At 35.3% G+C, this 20,848-nt stretch overlaps 2 protein-coding genes and 1 pseudogene across 2 annotated transcripts; all 3 read left to right on the plus strand.

Annotated features, from left to right (window-relative positions):
• Nucleotides 1-7,647: 7,647 nt before the first annotated feature.
• LOC147402070 (polyubiquitin-like) lies at nucleotides 7,648-9,910 on the plus strand. The gene is made up of 2 exons (XM_086443583.1): nucleotides 7,648-8,627; nucleotides 9,237-9,910. Exons 1-2 carry the CDS (start codon nucleotides 7,648-7,650, stop codon nucleotides 9,259-9,261), a joined length of 1,005 nt encoding a protein of 334 aa, XP_086299709.1. The 3' UTR covers nucleotides 9,262-9,910.
• LOC147402071 (polyubiquitin pseudogene) lies at nucleotides 9,263-9,685 on the plus strand (annotated as a pseudogene).
• A 2,564-nt stretch (nucleotides 9,911-12,474) lies between the features above and the next one.
• Nucleotides 12,475-17,806, plus strand: LOC147402072 (polyubiquitin-like). Its single transcript, XM_086443586.1, has 2 exons — nucleotides 12,475-13,573; nucleotides 17,222-17,806. Exons 1-2 carry the CDS (start codon nucleotides 13,553-13,555, stop codon nucleotides 17,684-17,686), a joined length of 486 nt encoding a protein of 161 aa, XP_086299712.1. The 5' UTR covers nucleotides 12,475-13,552; the 3' UTR covers nucleotides 17,687-17,806.
• The last annotated feature ends 3,042 nt before the right edge of the window (nucleotides 17,807-20,848 follow it).

The following is a 20,848-nucleotide window of genomic DNA, read 5'->3' on the forward strand; positions in this document are numbered from 1 at the left end:
ATATTTTCATAGAAAATTAATAAAGTTAGGGGTATTTTGGTAAAACGAACCGTTAGATTTTGACTCCCCGCAAGAAGAGTTTTGAGAGAAATAGGTTTTTTTGACTTCTTCATAAAGAGTAATTTCTTACTCTTGCGCGGAGTAACTCTTCGAAAGAGTAGTTCATACAAACGCATCCAAACGACTTCTAACTCCCCGCAAGAGTCAGAAGTAGCCAAGGAGTCCTATCCAAACGCCTACTAAGATTCCTATGATTTCTCTTTCCAAAATCAGTTACCTTCAACCGTTTTAGATAAAATTCTTTATCTTAGATTTCAACTTCAAGATTAATCTACTTTTTAAGTTTCAAATCTAAAAACAATATAAGATTTTGGTGATTTTTGAAATATTTTTTTAAAGTTTTCAACAAGGGATGTTGGTGATTTTCAAAACGATTGATTGGGGATGAACCTTTCACAATCCCACACGTATATGTCAAGAAGATAAACTAATTTTTTTAATTTTTAATAGAAAACATGTAAATGTAAGATTTTATGAAGAAAAAAAAACATAGAGGGGAAAAAAAAAACTATCTAAAAATTAAAACATATATCAGGTAATTAGTAAAGAATCGTGATAATATGATGCTCCCTCTGACAAACACCCTGCTACGCCCCCATCACAGAATCATAGATCATTTGCATTGTGATATACAAAAAAAATATTTATGATTCTACGTATCTAAAGACAAATGATCTATGATTCTGTGATAAGGGTGTAGGAAGTGTTTGTCAAAAAGGAGCGTTGTATTATCACGACTCACTAGTAAGGCATCACGTTCTTCATATGATTTGTCCGCTTGACAATTTGCACATATAGTCCCACACTGTCAACAATGTCATGTTTGTCTTCCTTCATATTGGAAAGTGAAGGTTGATTCACTGAACCTTATTTCTCATTAAAAATATTTATGATTCTACGTATCTAAAGACAAATGATCTATGATTCTGTGATGAGGGTGTAGGAAGTGTTTGTCAAAAAGGAGCGTTGTATTATCATGACTCACTAGTAAGGCATCACATTCTTCATATGATTTGTCCGCTTGACAATTTGCACATATAGTCGCACAATGTCAACAACGTCATGTTTGTCTTCCTTCATATTGGAAAGTGAAGGTTGATTCACTGAACCCTATTTCTCATTAAAATATATGAAGGCTGTGGACTTTGACGTTGGTCTTAATTCCAACAGAGAACGATCATGATAGGCCCGATTTCATAGACATGTGACAACCACTAAAAGGTAAGATCTATATTTTCAACGAAATCAACCACTTAACTAAAGAGATATCCAGTCTTCAAAGGGATTGATTCTCTTAGCTCAATTGCAATGAAATCCTAATCTTTACTATTATCTATCTTTCACAATTATAATGAGAGAAGGCGAAGTAAAAGTGGTTTGACTTCAAATTTAGATCTCATAAATGCTCTCATTAATTTAAATTAAGTTTTTTTTTTTTCAAAAATCAAGAAAATTGTAATTCAAGTAAGAGTTACATGGGTTAGATTTCAAAATTACAAATATATCGTTTTGAATATATGTAATTCTTTAATTAATATTTTAAATTACAAATAAATCCTTTTGATACATGTACGATTGCACATGCCACCTTCAATTAAGAAAATACTTAATTGCGCTTGGTTTGACACTGTGACGACTTAGAAATATCTGAAAAACATAGATTCTCCCATTGTATCTTGAAGAGAAAATCTATAGTTCTTGTGACACTGCCATGTCAGGTTAGTGTCAAATGACTTTTATAGTAAATATAATTAAAATCATTTAATAAAAACCAAGAAAATTACAATCCAAACTTCATGATCATGTTAGTACTAAAAATTACAATAATATCCTTTTTAATATTTAATCTTCAAAAATCTTTTGATCAATATTTTAAATTATAAATAATCCTATGTGATACATGTGCTAATAATAGTTTTTAGGTCCTGCTAAAGGGCAATAAATACACTTTGGTAATTAGAATCCTAGGGTGTTTTTATAAAAATAATTTTTTGAAGGGCATTTTCGATACAAAATCCAATTTTCAAAGTGTATATATTGCAATTTAACGTGTGCCCTTATGGCACACCTTAAAAAAATCCTAGTTTTTAATATACTAATGCTAGTTCGTTAGATAGTGAAGATGATAAGCATTCTATCTGAATTTTATATTATAGAAAGTTAGAAAACAAACCTGTCTTCGTCTCTCTTACGCTAGTCCGTACTTATCTCCTTTTGTCTTTTTTTCCTTTCCAAAATTCATTCTGCCTACAACTCTGCATCATTTTTTTTCTTCAAATGTTCTCTACAGTCTTCAAGTCTTCCACAGAATCACATTCCAATGGTAGGGTTTCTTTCTTAAACTCTAGAATGGAACCTTTAGATCAAGAGGTTTGTATTTTTTCTCCATATTTTGATTGATTCTTTTTTTTTTTTTTTTTTTTCTCTTGCTTTTAATTGGTATAATTTAAACATTCTTCTGTGATAGAATTCAACCTTGATCCGAAAACCCTTCATCCTTAACCATGGGTTTTGGTTAGAAGATTGTCACTTGTTCTTATAGCACGATTTGATTAGTTAATAAATCCTAAATAACTTCGCCAATAAATTAAAGTTGAAGTTGGTTTTTTTTTAAGGTGAAAATCAAGAGTTTTGTGGGGACAAAAAAAAAAAAATCCTGTAGTGAAGAAGAAAAGCTCCCTGCTTTAATATCCTTTTATCGACAGCGTTTTAGCAAACTAGTGAACAGGTTCTGTCGATTTTTAATTCGATGTCATGTTCTAACATCAAACCCAATTTTTTATTTTTATTTTGCATTGTTTGCTTTATTTTTATTTTTTTAATATGTTATAATGCATTAATTTTTTTGGGTAAATGTGCTTGATATATATTTTTTGTATTTTTCCTTTAAGATGAAGATATATGTGAAGGTAATGAAAACCATTGCCTTGAAAATGAAGAGCTCTGACAGAGTTGAGGATGTCAAAGCTAGATTCTGTGTATCAACCATATCAGCATCATCACATCAGATCATTCCTCCAAGGACATTACATCAGATCATTCCTCCAAGGACACCTCATCTGGAAATACAAAATAGTTTGTTAGTTTGTTATATATGTGTCCTATTTTCATTTGTAGTAATAAAGTTTGTAACCAAAAGAATATTCTATCTCAAAGTCTATAAATAGTGCTCATGCATCAAATATCATTGAGGAAGAAGAAATACAAAACTTATTTTCGCAAAATCAGTTCTTGTTTCTGTTGTTTCATCATGGTATCCAGAGCCTTCTAGGACTCACGTCCATTCTCTCAGTTTTCAGTCGAAAGCTTGTAAGCTTCCATGGCTGAAATTACTGAGAAATCAACTCCTCTTCCCCTTTCTTTTCCATCACTGAATGTTCCCCTGTCATCTCCTTCTAATTTGATTACGGTCAAATTAACAAATGAGAACTATCTTCTGTGGAAGGCACAGATAATGCCTTACCTCAGAGGACACAACCTATATGGTTATGTTAATAGGACTATGGTTCCTCCCCAAATGTTTGATGAAATGTCTCAACTAACCCCTGCTTTTCTTGCTTGGCAACAACAAGATCAAGTTGTCATGAGCCTGTTAATTTCGTCCTTATCTGAGACCCTTATTGCACATGTTCTAGAGGCATCCACTTCTCGTGAAATTTGGATTGTTCTCGAAGAACTGTTTGCTGCAACATCTCAAGCTCGAATAGTGCAAGTCCTCCTTCAACTCACTACCCTTAAAAAAAGGGTCAGATTCCATTGTTGAATATTATAGACGTGCTAAGCTGCTCTTAGATACATTGGCCATGGCTGGTAAAATTCTATCATCTTATGAGTTTATCACTTTCCTTTTGGCTGGCCTAGGCACAGATTACGACTCAGTAGTCACTTCCATTACTACTCGAGTTGATCCGCTTACTACCTCCCAGGTCTACAGTCCTTTCTTACACATGAGTCTCGATTGACCCATCAGAATATTGGCCTAACAGCTGCTACTGAGTTTTCTGCAAATACCACTCACAAACAATCCAACAATAACACTCGAGGCCGTGGTTTTTTTAGGGGCAGGGGAGGTTTCAGAGGGCGTGGTGGTCGTGGCAAGAATGGTGGCCGCAGTTTTAACCCCCATACTCCCTTCTTTGCACCTATTCGACCCACTTGCCAGGTGTGTCACAAACAAGGACACACTGCTACCACCTGCACCACCTCCTTCTTCTCTCTCGGCTAACTTCACCTCCGGACCTCAATATCCACTACCATCTCCTACCCTTGTCGATTCTAATTGGTACCCTGATTCCGCTGCAACACATCATTTTACTCATGATTTTTCTAATCTTACACTCAATTCATTTGAATACAAAGGTGATGAACAAGTGCGTATTGGTGATGATAATGCTCTCCCAATACATCATGTCGGCAGCTCCTCCATTGCATCCTCCCATGGCAATTTTCTACTCTCAAAACTTTATCATGTTCCATCTATTTCAAAGAATTTAGTTTCGGTTAGACAATTTTGTGAAGATAATTGTGCTTACTTTGAATTTCACTTTCATTCTTTTGTGTGAAGGATTCCCAAACGCAGAAATTCTACTCCAAGGCCCTACTAAAGATGGCATGTATGCGTTTCCATCCTCTTCCCCTCAAGCTCATGTTCATGAAAGAGTCACTCCATCCCAATGGCATCTTCGGCTCGGACATCCATCCATGCAACTAGTGCACAAAATAATCTCCCAAGTGTCTCTTCCTATCACGCAGTCCAACTCTTCGGGTTTGTGTTCATCATGCTGCAAGGCCAAACTACATCAACTACCATATGGCCATTCCACTCATAGGTCACTAGCACCTCTCCAACTCCTCTTCATCGATGTATGGGGTCCTGCCCCACTGCTTTCTAGAGGTGGTTTTAGGTTTTATTTTTCTTTAGTTGATGACTATAGTCGGTTTACATGGATTTTTCCATTGAAATGTAGGTCTGATGTCGTTAAAGTCTTTTTATCCTTCAAAAGCCATGTAGAAACTTTTTTTTAATACAAAAATTCATTTTATACAATCTGATTGGGGTGGAGAATTCAGGTCCTTAATACTGTTCTTCAATCGTTTGGCATTTCCCATCGCTTATCTTGTCCATACGCACATTCACAAAATGGATCTGTTGAACGTAAACATAGACATGTAGTAGAAACGGGTCTTGCTCTTCTTGCACATTCCTCCCTACCATATTCCTATTGGTCGACGCTTTTCTTATTGCTGTATTCCTAATCAATCGTTTACCATCACCTACATTGCATAATAAATCACCGTTTGAATTGTTGTTTCCTCACAAACCCGATTACTTATTTTTAAAAACTTTCGGTTGTCAATGCTGGCCTAATCTCAGGCCCTATAATAAAAATAAAATGCATTTTCGGTCTCTTCCATGTGTGTTTCTTGGATATAGTCCTTCTCATCATGGCCATATGCGTTTTCATGTACCTACGGCAAGGATGTACATCTCCCGAGACGTTTTATTTGATGAACATTGCTTCCCATTCTCTGATTCTACTTTCCCTTCTTCTAATTCTAACTCACGACCCAATTCATTTGCTAGTTTACCATTCCATCTCACCCCACACTCTAGGCTTCCTTCTAATGATAACCAATCCTCATCTCGGCCCACTCATATATCCATTCCCACCAACACACCGACAACTTCACCATCATCCAATATTCCTGAGCTCACTTCCCCTACAAGCCCATCCCATTCCTTACCCTTGGCACCTCTTCTCGAACACTTTCCCGAATCCTCCTCTCCCTCTTCATCTTCACTATCTACTCCCACATCCACCCATGGCCATCCTATGCAAACCAGATCCAAAACTCACACAACTTGTCCCAAAATTCGAACTGATGGCACTGTTTCTTGGCCACCACCTCGTGCCTATATTACCACTTCTGCTGTCCCAGAGGAACCCACCTCTTTTTCTCAAGCTTTGAAGTTTTTGGAATGGTGGCTTGCAATGCCGCGTGAGTTTGATGCCCTCATGTCTACAAATACATGGTCCTTGGTTCCACCAGCATCACATCAAAACATTGTTGGGTTTCGCTGGATTTTTAAAACCAAGCATTTGTCCGATGGCTCTATTGAACGACGCAAGGCACGATTAGTAGCCAAAGGCTACAGTCAGCTTGAAGGACTCGATTACAAGGAGACATTTAGTTCTGTAATCAAACCAACCACTATCCGGTTAGTCCTATCTATTGCTGTTTCGTTGGGTTGGTCAATTCAACAATTGGATGTCCAGAACGCTTTTTTACATGGACATCTAGATGAACATGTTTTTATGACACAGCCACCTGGATTTGTTCATCCTGAATTTCCTAACTATGTTTGCAAGCTCAATCGAGCGTTGTATGGTCTCAAACAAGCTCCATGTGCGTGGTATGCGCGCCTCAGTTCTCGACTATTAGAATTGGGTTTTGTGGTTTCAAAATCGGACACTTCTTTATTCATTTATCGGCATCAGTCTGTGGTCTTATATTTTTTGGTTTATGTGGACGACATCGTGTTCACTGGTTCCAATCCGAAGATTATGCCCGAATTAGTTTCCATTCTAAGTAATGATTTTCCTCTCAAACAGTTAGGGGATTTGCATTATTTTTTGGGCCTTGAATGTCGACGTGATTCTTCTGGTCTCAAGATATCTCAAAGAAAATATATCATTGACTTACTTAAGAAGACCAATATGTTGAAGTGTAAGCCTGTTGGCAGCCCCATGTCTCCTTCCACCAAACTGTCTGCCTTTGATTCCACCTCATTTGAAGACCCTACTTTATATAGGAGTGTTGTAGGTAGCCTACAATACTTGCTATTCACCAGACCGGATCTTGCATTCTCAGTAAATCGGGTGTGTCAATATATGCATGCTCCATGTGTGTCTCATTGGCAGAGTGTCAAGCGCATCTTACGTTATTTGAAACAAACAATGGATTTTGGTCTTTTTCTTCAACCTTCTACCACTCCTTCTCTGGTTGCATACACTGATGCCGATTGGGCAAGGTGCCCAGATGATCGGAAGTCAACCGGCGGCTATTGTATATTTTATGGAAAAAATCTAGTGTCCTGGAGCTCCAAGAAGCAAAATACAATAGCTAGATCAAGTACTGAGGCTGAGTATAAGGCCCTTGCTCATGCCACTTGTGAGTTGCTCTGGTTACAGTCACTTATGACTGAATTGGGTATTTTCTTATCCACACCTCCCACTCTTTTCTGTGACAATTTGGGATCAACATACCTGTCCATGAATCCAATCATGCATTCTCGGACAAAACACGTAGATAATTATTATCATTTTGTCAGAGACAGAATTCAAGCCAAGGACATTACATCAGATCATTCCTCCAAGGACACCTCATATGGAAATACAAAATAGTTTGTTAGTTTGTTATATACGTGTCCTATTTTCATTTGTAGTAATAAAGTCTGTAACAAAAGAATATTCTATCTCAAAGTCTATAAATAGTGCTCATGTATCAAATATCATTGAGGAAGAAGAAATACAAAACTTATTTTCACAAAATCAGTTCTTGTTTCTGTTGTTTCATCACTGTGAAATGGAGGGCGTTTCAGAAAACCTTCAGGAGCTATTTTTCGCAGGCAATTATCTCAAGAATGATAAAAAATTGGTTGATTATGATGTAAAAAATGGCTCAACAGTCCATATGCATCTCTATTCGGGAGTTAGAATGCAAATTCATATAAAAGCGTCACAAATTGGAAAGATAATTACTCTCGATGTGAAAAATTGGGACACCATTCATAATGTCAAAGCCAAGATTGAGGAAAATGAGGGAATTCCTATCTATCAACAGTCCTTAATTTACGATGGAAAACAACTTGAGAACAGCAAAACTTTGGCAGGTTATAGCATTCAAATGGGATCGACCTCTTCAGTCTTTTGTACTGGAGACACGATGCAAATATTTGTAACTGTGCCTAGCAGAGAAACCATTAAACTTGAAGTGAAACTATGGTATACTGTTGAGAATGTCAAGACCACGATCAAGTGCATGGTTGGGGTTCCGGAAGATCGACAAAGGCTCTTATTTAATGGGAAGCTTCTAGAAGATGGTGTTACCTTGGCAGGCTGCAATATAGAGATGAATGCGGTATTGGTTCTATCTGTTGGAATGCAGATACACGTGAAGAAACAAACAGGGGAGAGCATTACACTCATGTTGGAGAGCTCCGACACGCTTACTAATGTTAAAAGAAAGATCCACAACGACGAACGTATCCCATTGGACCGGCAGAAACTCATTTTCTCTGGGATGCATCTTGAGGATGGCAGAACGTTAGCAGATTACAACATTCGGGATGAGTCTACATTGAATCTCGATGAGATGCAGATTTTTGTAAAGTGTTGGACAGGGAAGACAATCACAGTTGGGGTAGTTAGCTTCGACACTCTTCATTATGTGAAGATTAAGATCCAAGACAAGGAGGGAATCCCATCTAGGCTTCAGAAGCTCAATTATGGTGGGAAGCAACTCAAGGATGATTGCACCCTTGCAGACTACAATATCCAAAAAGGGTTCACTCTTCACTCTTCACCTTAGCCTTTTTGTCAATTATGTTTAGCAAATTCATCGGTCATTTTGTCTATTGCTGTTTTGTTTTTGTTTCCTTAATCTCGTGCACTGTCTTAGATATATTTGAACTTTCAAATATATCATATTAACCAACCAACTACTTCAAAGGACCGATCTATTGGAGAGGGGGAGAACTATGAATATAAGAGGGTCGCGGGGCTTAACTGGGGTATGACTAATACACACCCTAGAGTGGAGGAAAATTTACACTCCACATTCACCCTCACCCATAAAGGTGGAAAGAATTGAACCCACCCATGATCTCTATGAAGTGCTTTGATACCATGTTAACCAACAGGACTTAACTGGGGTATGACACACCCGAGAGTGGAGGAAAATATACACTCAACACACTTTGAATGGTTTAGTTTAGTATCTTCTGTCCTCTTAATGTAGTTACTATCACTCTGTTGAGAATCTTTCGAACTCCCTTCGAGGCTTCGATACTTGAATGTTACTTTTTCTTAATAATTAATCACATGGTAGTGTGTGTGTGCATTTGGTTGTGTGTTTGGGGTTAAATGTGTGAAATCTGTTGTTCTTTTGTGAAGGAGGGACAAAGACAATATTTGTTAGCATGCCTACAAGAGAAATCATTGAACTTGAAGTGGAACTATGGAGTACTGTTGCGAGTGTCAAAACCATGATTGAGAACATAGAGGGGATCCCAAAACACAGGCAGAGGCTCTACTTAGATACGATGCTGATGGAGGATGATTTCACCTTTGCAGACTTCAATATCAGCTCGTCAATATTGCTTATTAATTCCCTTGGCATGCAAATATTTGTTGAGACAGTGACACGGAAGAAATTTTCACTTGGGGTAGAGAGCTCTGATACCATTGATGATGTGAAGGACATGATTCAAGACATGGAGGGAATCCATCCGGATCAGCAGTGGCTCGTCTTTGCTGGCAAATCTCTCGAGGGTGGTCACACCCTGGCTTACTACAATGTCCAAAACAATTCCACTATTCGGCTCCGTGTCCATCGGCGATAGTTACCATTTGTGGTGGTTCTCCAAATCCCAAGCATATTAATTGGTTTTGTTTAGTATCTTTTGTCCGCTAATATGTCCGATATTATAATGTGTTATTATAATGTTGATACTCGTGATAATGCTTTCTCTTAATAGCTGATTATGTATAGATTATTTGTATAGAATTTGTTCATCTTTCAGTTGTTTCTCAATAAAGGCTGAATGAGGGCAATTTGTTTGTTTGTTTGTTTTTTTTAAAAAAAAATTCCTGGTACAGTTTTGAATTTTGAATTTCCAAACGTTTAGAAAAAACTCACAATCCATCATTGACCCCTGATAATTGCTCCAACTATAACCCGTAATTAGTTACCCTAAATTACTAAATTTGTTTTGGCAAGAATTATATTAAGGACAACAAGCAGAGCAAGAACCTCAATCCTTTCACGATTGATTAACGATAAATGCACTACCATTTTTCATTTATTTCAAAGATAATTTATATTGTGAGATTAGATTATTGAGTTTTATTTTCAAATAGTATTGTTATTGTTGGCATCAATAACAGTACTTATGAAGTTTGTTACTTAATTAACAAAATTCTAAGTTCTTTGAAATTTCTTTTTTAAAACAGGTTAATTTAAACAATTGAATTTTAGTTTTAAATTTGGGAGATTAGCAGCCATCAATTTTCAACTCTTGGATCAAGCTCAAAAATGATTATTATTGTTATTATTTTTTTGTTGAGTTTTTTGTGAGGGGCACCTCTCCAGGTTTTGGTCCAGTGTTTTCTAAGTGATGATTTCATATACCATTGATCTTAGTCTACTCTGAAAGATGAATAGAAAGTGAAGTAAATGCCCTCAGAATCCCTATTCAACCCCTAGTGTAAATTATTTTTCACTTTTTAACCTATTCTTCAACCTTTTAAGAAAACCCTTGAATTTTTTACCCAAAAAGTCTATCATCATTTTCTTCCCCCAAAATCATATTCTGCTCTTGAGGTTTGAAGATTGAATAAGATAAATTCATATTCTGCTCTTGAAGTTTGAAGATTGATTGAGATAAGATCTTAATGTTGAAGACGTGGGTATAAAAATTTGACCCAAATGCCGGATTTTTAGAGAAAAAAAATAAAATAAGGGTTCTGGCTAAAGGCTAAAGATGAGGGCGTTTAGGTCATTTTATGTTAATCTCTCATAGAAGACCAAGGTCAAGGAGCGTGTCTAAATCCCCTTCTTCTACGGAAAGAACCAATTTCAGGGAGTTCTATTTTTCTCACCCATTGCTTGATGTCGCACAAAATTTAGCCTCTAGACAGCGGACTAGTCCCGGGGCACATGCAATGCCCGCACACATCACGTGCACTAGGTAAGTGAGGATGCGCTCTTGCGGGTGGCCTCTGAGGAATTAAAGCTCATACTTAGTATTATCAAGTTCACGACCTACAGGCATTTATCACTTATTAGTCTGAAATTGCCATTGAGCCAACCCCTCGGGTTAATATTTAGCCTTATTGATGATTCCTAGACGTTGGATTTAACCATTGCCCTACTCGTGATCCTTGTTCATGATGCAAAATTCTCGAATCCAACGGCTTTATGTTTAGGTTGGCAACAAGTTAGTGGGGAAAGCACAGCTGAAAGAGTGTGTTACTGCAGTTTTTCTGTGTCGGCTGCTCTTTAGAGTCTGATATTCCTGTTTACAAAACCATTTGCCATGCTGATGAGTCAGTTATATGATGCCACTTGTACAGACAAAAAGAGGAAAACACACATTTAAACGGTTTGATTATGTTAAATATTTTTTTCAATGCACGTGACATCATGCCATTGATTCATAAGCTTAACTCAGTTTTTTGTTAACGTTTTGTGAAGAATCATTTTGGGTGTTGTAATTGTTGAAGTTGAATATGTAAATTCGATGAAATCGTATTTTGTCTATCAAAATGTGGTGAAGAAGAGACTACTTAGATATCTTTCTACCATTCTGGATGGCCTCTGTTTCAATCCCAAAAATTCACTATTTTTATTTAGATGTCCCAAGAATTGTTGAAGTTCTGACATCAAAGCCCAAAATTTTTAAGTACAATTTATTGTTTTTATGTTATAATAATGCATTATTGTTTTTGGTTGTCATGAATATATATATTTGGAGGTTGTCAAAACAGTTGCTCTGGGAGTGAAGAGTTCTAATACAGTTGAGGATGTCAAAGCTGGAGTTTCAGAAAACCTTCAAGAGTTATTTTTCGCAGGAAATCATCTCAAGAATGGTAAGAAATTGGTTGATTATGACATACAGAATGGCTCAACAATCCGTATGTTTGTTCATTCGAGATACATATAAAGGAGCTACAGATTGGAAAGACAATTACACTTGATGTGGCCAAGATTCAAGACAAAGAGGGAATCGTGATTGACCAACAGACCCTCACCTACATGGGAGAGCAACTCATGGATAATCAAACTTTAGTGGTATATAAATCAGAAAGTTAATCCTGTTTAGCACATATAATAAATCAGAAGTTTGTGATTAACTTAATAAGATAAAATCAAAAGACCATATATGATGTTCTTAATAGAGCATGATTTAATTTAAACTTATCTAAGTCATCAACAAAATCGGGAAACCATAATGATCTTTAGTTAAAAAATTATCATCACATATAAACAATGAAACATAAAAGTAAAACAAACAAAATGATTAAGATAACCTTGCTTTTGGTTTCATCGACCTTTTAATGGAGGCCTAGTCACAGATCATTACAAGGAACATAAAAGAAGATAAAAGAGAAAATCGAGATAAGAGATAAGAGAAAGGAGAAAAAATCGTCTTTATTGATCTTGATATGAACTTTGGCTGTACTTCTTCTGATTACAAAGCTTGAACAAAAAGTAAAACTAAAAATCTAAAACCAAAAAAATTGGTAGAAGAAGATAGAAGAGAGGAGAGATGATCTTTCTAGCTTTGGTCTGGTCTCTATAAATAGATATCAGACTAGGGTTTCCTTAAGTTGGAATTTTCGCGTAAATAAAAAAGAGTCCAACACTAATCCAATACTTGTGTAATTATGTCGTCAATGCTTAGCACAAAATTTGAGGCAAGATGAACCAACTTCACCACACTGTGACTATGGTAGGCTTGGGTTTTGGTTTGGATCTTTGTTTCGGGTGCTCAAGTGCAGTGAGATCTTGCGACTTTCCTGATTTATTCATTTATTTCTCGTGCCTTTGACCCGTCACAAATAATGAACCAAACTTAAGTCAGAAATCAAAATTAATTCAAAAATAACAAATAACATGATCTATGAATGCATTATATCTAATCAGTAGATTTAACATGCATCTTATCCTTAAAATCTTCATAAAAAGGATCTTAGAATCGACTTTCTAGGCCCTAATCAATAAGACTCGTTCTTGCTCTGTTCTAAAAAAGGAAAAGTGTAATGATTATCTAACTCAACCTGACAAGATAACTAAAAAACTCACAAACGTGACATGACTCAAATTTGTTGCTCATCTGTATGTGGGCCAGTTGGTAGGATGATTAATATTTTAATCATGAAAACATATTCTGTAGAAAATCATCGCCTTGGGTATGGGATATATCTAATATTAATAAAAGCATGATGGGATGATTTACATCTTCATCATATATTCTATATAATATCTATCGCACAAGTTTTAGAGAAGTATTCAGTCATCCAAATCCATTCTTCCCCCAGTCCACAATCCTTCCTTTCTTCCTTCTTTGGATATTCTCTTAATCTTTTAAATATGGTTATTTCTCCCTCTTCACATATTCACCACCATTTGTCTTTTAGTCTTTGTTACAAAGTTTATTCATAATACCAATATCTTAGAGTATTTTCTTTCTTCATCATCTCTACCAATGGCAGCTACTGATAAAAAGGTCTGTGTCGCCTCTTCATCTATAAATACAACGTTTTTTTCATAACATCTTTCCCTCTGTGAGATTTTTTCTACGATTCGACTGAATCCAGCATGGCCAACCACACGAAGCTTAACTTGGACATTTCGCAATGAGTCCGACTAGCCCTACTAAGTTAATAAGAATTTCACCCTAACTAAGGGTCCTTAGGCTCAACTCGTGGCATCTTCAGGGTTGTAGAAAAGAAAATTCTTTCAACTTTGAAAAAAATAATTCCAAAAAGATAGTTATTTTTCAACCTTTGAATTTCAATTTTAAGTTTGGGAAATCCTAATCTATCTAATCCACAATCTCTTAAGATTTGATATAATCTAAAATTATGATTCAGTGCATCACATTGCATATTTTTATATTGCATCCTACTATACTATAATATGGGAGTTATGTGGAAGTTCCATAGCCATCGATTTTCAAAAACTTAGAGTAAACTCAAAATATATTGTTTTTTGAAAAAATAAATTTGCTTTTGAGTTTTTCAAAGAAACTCAAGAGGGCTGTGGGTTGGACAGCTGATGCGGTAATCCATTTGTGCAAAATGACCCTTACTAAGGCCTAAAATCTTACTAAGTTAGTAAGGAATCTGTTGCTCTTCCGTAATTTGGGTGGGGTTGCTCAATACTGATTGGTCGTTCCAGGATTCCGTGAAAGCACAATTCGACGTTTATGCTAGCGAAAATGTTTTCCAGCGTTGTCTCCCATACAACAAAAATAAAATAAAATAAAATAAATAGGGTAAATTACCCTCCCATGAGCCGTATTTGACAAATTTATAATTCCCGCGAACTGTTCATTTTAATTACCAAAACGTGAATGTGCAAAATCGTAGGTTTTTCAAGTGACGAGATCGCAAGTTTAAAGTGACAAATTCATTGATATTTTCCATGCAAAGTGACAATCTCACTGGTTTGGATAGTGACGACCTCACTAAAAGTAGCTAAACCTATGAGATAGTCACTTGAAACTTGTGAGATTGTCATTTAAACCTGCAAAATTGTCACTTTAAAACCTCCGATATCATTATCATTAACGTTTTGATAATTAAAATGAACAGTAAGTCAGAATCTTAAATTTGTCAAAAGTTGGTTACGTCATTACCTGAAAACAGGAAAATTTGATGGGCCAAGGTTCACGATTTTTACAAACCGATTTAGATGGCCCAAGGCTGTTGAAAATTTTTATGTTCCTGGATTCAATGGCAAAGATACTTCAAATTTCTCCCATCCTCCATTTATTTGATGGTTTTGATCCGTTGAAAAATAAAATTCTACAATGAAAAATTCGACGCCTTGATTCATCAAATTTTATGAAGTTTGACGGCCCAAGGCCGTAGAATATATGGGCTTTTCTCATGTTGTGCGTTTTTCGTGAATATCTGTTTAAAGTTTAGCCTTATTGATGAACATATTTCATCAAGAGTTCGAAGTCCTAACTTCATCTTAGTATTGGTCATGGTTCTTGATACAAAGGCCTGAAGTTTAGGTTGGCATCAAGTTAGTGCAACTGGAAGAGTGAGTGCTGGAGATTTTCACTGCCTGGGCTAACTTCTAGAATTTTGATCATTTGCATGTAGTACTTGATTATCTCATGATTATGATGAATGTGATACTCAACTGTTGTTTATGCTTTATAACTCCTTTTATTTTAACCAAACTATTTTGAATTAAATGATCATAATAAATCGAATAACATTATGAAATAAATGAAATATTTCACAGGCAGGAGCGGAGACAGGATTTTCTTGTGGGGTGGGGACGGGGGGATGTAATTAAGGTTGAGAGCTTGAAGATGACTATTTTTTAGGAGGAAAATTCGTGTTTTTAGTTATAGAAAAGGCATTTAGGTCATTTCTTATTAGTCTATGAGAGAAAATCTAACTCAAAGGGATAATGTCATCAGCTTAAATAGGATATCTCCACTAAAATGCCTAATGCCACCTTGACCTCAATCGTCTTTGATAGATTAATGCAAATGACTTGAATACCTCGTCTTTAATATGGCATAAAAATCCTTTGATTTCTCTTTTTGAAATCTAACATCTTCAATCTCTTGAGTAGAATCTCTTAGCCTAGTTTTCAACCTTAAGATTACTCTACTTTAACCTTCAAACCTAAAGAACAAGTATGTACTTTTGAAGTAGAAGATGATTAGATTTTTTGGATAAAAAAATTCTATGATTTTCTATAAGAAATTACGACAAGGATAAAAACGATAGATTGAAGATGAGATTAAAATTAATTTACCATAGAGGTTGAGGAGTTAGAAAATGATTGATTTTAAGAAGAAAATTGAAGAATTTTTAAATTACTTTTTGTTAGTTTGGAAAAGAATAATAGGGTCAAAGAAGACACATCATAATTTACAAAACATAATGGTGTCTCAAATATTAACCAAAATATTGAGGAGTGTCCAAATCATCCAAAAAGTTGAGAGAGAGTTTGTCACTAATTTGAAAGCAAAGGGATATCTCCAACAATTACCAAAACATATGGGGGTGTATTAAGGGAGTGGCAACAACGCCAATTGGGGCGCATGCCATCAATATGAAAATACATAGATATCTTAAATATTTACGGAAATAGTGGGGTTCTAAAATCTAAATCACTAAAATATTTAGGGGGAGTGGGGTATGCCATATGTTTGAAAACACGGAGGTGTCTCAAATACACCAAAATACATCGGAGCTGAAAATTAATCAAAAAATTGATGAGGGCAACTGCCCCTCTCGCCCTCCCATAGGCTCTCCACCTTTTCGTGAGGTTCGTCACAAGTTTGTCGACGACTTCCCTGGGCTCGTTGAACTAATTTTATTATATTTTCTTTGACTATGAGTGTAGCTCTCATTTTATGTGCCCCAAAACTCTCTAACATTTGAGATCAAGTTTGTATTTTTAATATATTATAGAATAATGATTTTCTGACGTTCTGGAACGCCCTTTGATGTGGCATGTGGTAGACACTATAGATCTTTCTCCTCAGGATTCACAATTGTACATATTTATGGGGATGAGCAGTTGTGTATCCCTGAGAAAAAGATTTGTAATTCTAACCCATGCCACATCAGGGGCGTATGTTAGAGGGGGCATCAAAAAATCACGTCTCTATAATATAATAAGCAAGATAGATTTAATTAAGTACATGGTTAAATTAAAGGATTGCTTGGTCACACTATTGGTCACATCATATCGTAGAATGTTGCACTTGAGATATAAGGTTCTAAGAACAATTCTTATGAATTTTGATTTTTTATACAATCATTAATCTATTCATAAAAAATAATTAATTTATTCATAAAGAAGTCATTAATCTTCATTCTAACTCCTAATTAAGTACATGGTCAGATAAAGGATTTCATTCGGAGAGAAAAGAATAAAAAAAAAGGAAAAACTGACCCATTTTACTCTCCATTTCTTTTCTTTTTTTTATTTTTTAATTTTCAATCCAAACAGGAGAAATTGAGAGAAACTTACTTTTTTCATTTCTTTCCATTTCTCTCAATCCAAACATACCTACATTTTCATTTAAAAATATTGGATGAGTGATTTTGAATAATGCAACAAGTTAATAATTTCTACTCATAACATATTAACAGTTTCCCTTTACGGTTTACAGGAGGAGGAGGAGGAGATATATAATTTGAAGGTAACTAAAATCATTGACATGGGCGTGGAAAGCTCTAGCACAATTGACCATGTCAAAGAAAAATTGTACCAAATGGAAGGTGTTCCTGGAAACCTTCAGCGGTTGTATTTCAATGGAAATTATCTCGAGAATCGTCTAAAATTGGTTGATTATGACATAAAAAACGGCTTAACAATCCAAATGATTCCCCTTCCAAGAGCTAGAATACAAATACATATACATATAAAGCTATCACCGATTAGAAATACTAACATTTTACTTGATGTGAACGATGGGGACACCATTCGTAAGGTCAAGGCCAAGATTCAGGATGAAGTAGGAATCCCTACGCAACAGTTGATGCGTAGACCATTTGAGCATCTCGATGATACTCGTACCATTGCATACTACAATATCGACAAAGTACCCTTCCTTCAATCCGAAATCCACCCTTGACTTATGTACCTAAAGTTTAAAATAGTGGTTTGGTTTATGGTGTACTTGCTTTGTTTATTTACATGATTTCCGTCTATAATTCTCAAGCGTTATTATGTGATAAAAGATTTAGCAACTTTATAAGACTTTTTTTTTTATTCAATCGTGATAATCTGACTTAACCACGTGGCATACTCAATTGACACCCTTGACGTGATACATTCCGGAACCATAGATCTACTCTCCTCTCCTCGAGATACATAACTACGGTTCCCCATAAAAAGATGTTGTTTTAAGCATAGAATGTAGGCCCGTTGGGTGATCCGGCTCGCTATACTATATTAAATTGTATTGTTTAATATATTTTTTTTTATGAATTAATAATGGTGTCCATAAAATTTATTGTACAGAATGCAATTAATTTGATAAAAATTGCTAATAAAATATTATTTTAATTAGTTTTTGTTGTTGTTGTTATTTGGTATGCTTTTGATACAATAAAAAAGAGCTAAAAATTAATTAGGTCCGGCCCTCCAATGGCCCATATATAGGTGGGCGGATTATAAGTAGACCGATTTTGAACTATTTTATTACTTAAGCCTAGTCGAAGGGGGCATGCCATCACTTTGAAAACCAACAAGGGTTGTTAATGGATCAGATAAGACCCGAAATTTGATCCATTGCCATCGATAACTTTGGGTCAAGATTGATGTTTTGAATTTCAATAAAGTTTCAATCTAAAATTTTATTGGATTAGATTTGAATAAACCTTGTCCGATTTGACAAGGACTCAATACCATAAAATGTTAAAAGTATATAATTTTTTTAATTATAATTTGTTTAAATATATGGAGTTTATTTTGGTTTTATGTATCAAGTAGGGTTTGAACCCATCCAGTTGTTATTGGATCGATCCGGAATCTTAATATTAAGATTAAATAAAACCCAATCCGATATGAGCCCGATCCAATACTTATTGGATCAGATCCTGATCGATACAATCTTTTTATCTGATTTGTACCATGTCAACCTCAATCTGGTCTGGATCTGATTCATTGGCAATCCTATGTGTCTGGAGTCCAACTAGTTTTTTTTTTTTTTGATTTCAATCTTTAAAAGGGTCTTTGGGCTCACATGCACTACAACTTTGGCAAACTAACGTCACAAACTTCTAAATTTCATTAAAAAAAACTCATATTTAAAAGAAAAAAAATTTTGAAATTTTTTTTTCTTGAATTTAATCAAAGTTGTTGAAAATGTACGACTACTGAACACCCAAATTTAAAATTACAATTCAATAGTAAAAAAATAATTTTTTTTTTAAATTCATAGAATTTCGTCATCAACAACCTCATGGGATCAGATCATATTTTTGAATGCCAAAGATGATCAGATCAGGAAATTTCTCTCTTATTTCTTATGTCATTTGTGTCACATATTGTGGCTAATAATATCGTGCTGTGAGCAAAAAATTACTCGTCATGTATGTCTAAATCACCCTTGTTTTTGTTTTATTGGAAGTTTCCACAATCAATATGTGGGCTGGGCCAGTTACGATTAATTAAGATTTTCATCATTAAAACATGTTCTGTAGAAAACCATCACCTTGGGTATGGGATATCTTTAATATTAATAAAAGCATGATAGGATGATTCCAAACAGTATGGCAAAGGTATTCGAACTTTTCCTTCTTTTGAGGAGAAGTGTTCACTCTTCCAAATCCATTCTTTCCTCATTCCACAATCAATCCTTCTTTCCTTGGATATGTATTCTCTTAGTCTTTTAAATATTATTTTTGTCCTCTTCATCAGTTCACTACCATCTGTGCTTGTAGCCTTTGTTGCAAAGTTTATTCATAATTCCAATATTTTAAGAGTTTCTTTCCTCATCATCTCTACCAATGGCAGCTATAGATGGGATTCAAAGCTTCCCTCCAACAGATAAAGAGGTTTCTTTATCTTTTAATAATAATTTTTTTTTAAAGTTTCTTTTTCTGCCCTTTGTTTCAGTTGTATTTGTAGAATTTTTTTAATAGTGATACACGTGGCATAGTTGATCGACTTATCTGACATAATAGGTTCGGAAACGTAGATGTGCTCTTCTCGAGATACAAAACTGCATCTTTTTACGAGGAACCGTAATTTTATATCCCGAGGAGAGCACATCTTTTTCCTATTTTCTTTAGTTTCTGACTTAACTTGAGTTTTTCCCAAGAACTTAAGAGGGCTGTGTGTTGGATTGCTAATGTGACTGTAGATGTTCATTCTTCAGGGTATAGACTTGCACCTTTTTATGGGGAAGTACGGTTCTGTATCTCGAGGAATGCACATCTACTGTCCCCAAGCCTATCACGTCAGGGGTGTTGATTGAATACGCCACATGCTTAAGTCAGATTATCATCACTCACGTGCTAATCTATTTGAGCAAAATGACCATTAGTAAGGTTTAAAATCTTACTAAGTTAGTAAGGAATCCCTTGTAATTTGGGGATGTCAATAGACATGGGTTCATGTGATTGGTTATTCCAGGATTATGTGAAATTTGGAATCGGCTTTTATGCAAGCGAAAAGTGTGGGTCTATTTGCATACATTGAAATTGCAATTTACACCCACTTCTCGCCAGACCCACCTAAAATAACTATCTACACACCCATTAAACGTACTTTAACCAAAATTGCCTATTTTACCCACCTAAAAGGTATCAAACTATTTTCTTCTTCTTTTTCCTCATCTTCTTATTTATTCTTTTTCTTTGTATTTAGAAAGATTTCAATAAAGATTTTAAGTTTTGATCTTATTTATTTTTTTTATCCTCACTTACAATCAAATTGAAATCATTCACATGGGAAAGTTTTGTTTGGTAGGAACTTATCGAATCTATTTTGTAATGTTCGATAAGCTCAATGTCACTTAAGTGGGTGCAATGAGTTGTTTTAGTGTGTGCAAATAGACCCAATATTTTCGAATGCACTAATGTTGGAGTGACATTGTATTTATTGCGATTTTTACATTTTTGACATGGAAGTGCGCACATAACCATAGATGTGTTTTCTCGTAGCGCAAGGAAACATCATCTACGGTTATGTGTGCACCTCCACGTCAGAAATGTAAAAACTGCAGTAAATCCAATGTCACCCAAATACTACTCTTTCGAACGTGTCTCCCAAACACCAAAAATTTAAA

Source organism: Akebia trifoliata, chromosome 5, assembly GCF_017979445.1.
Source record: "Akebia trifoliata isolate Shusen 1 chromosome 5, ASM1797944v1, whole genome shotgun sequence".
In the NCBI taxonomy this organism is placed as follows: domain Eukaryota; kingdom Viridiplantae; phylum Streptophyta; class Magnoliopsida; order Ranunculales; family Lardizabalaceae; genus Akebia; species Akebia trifoliata.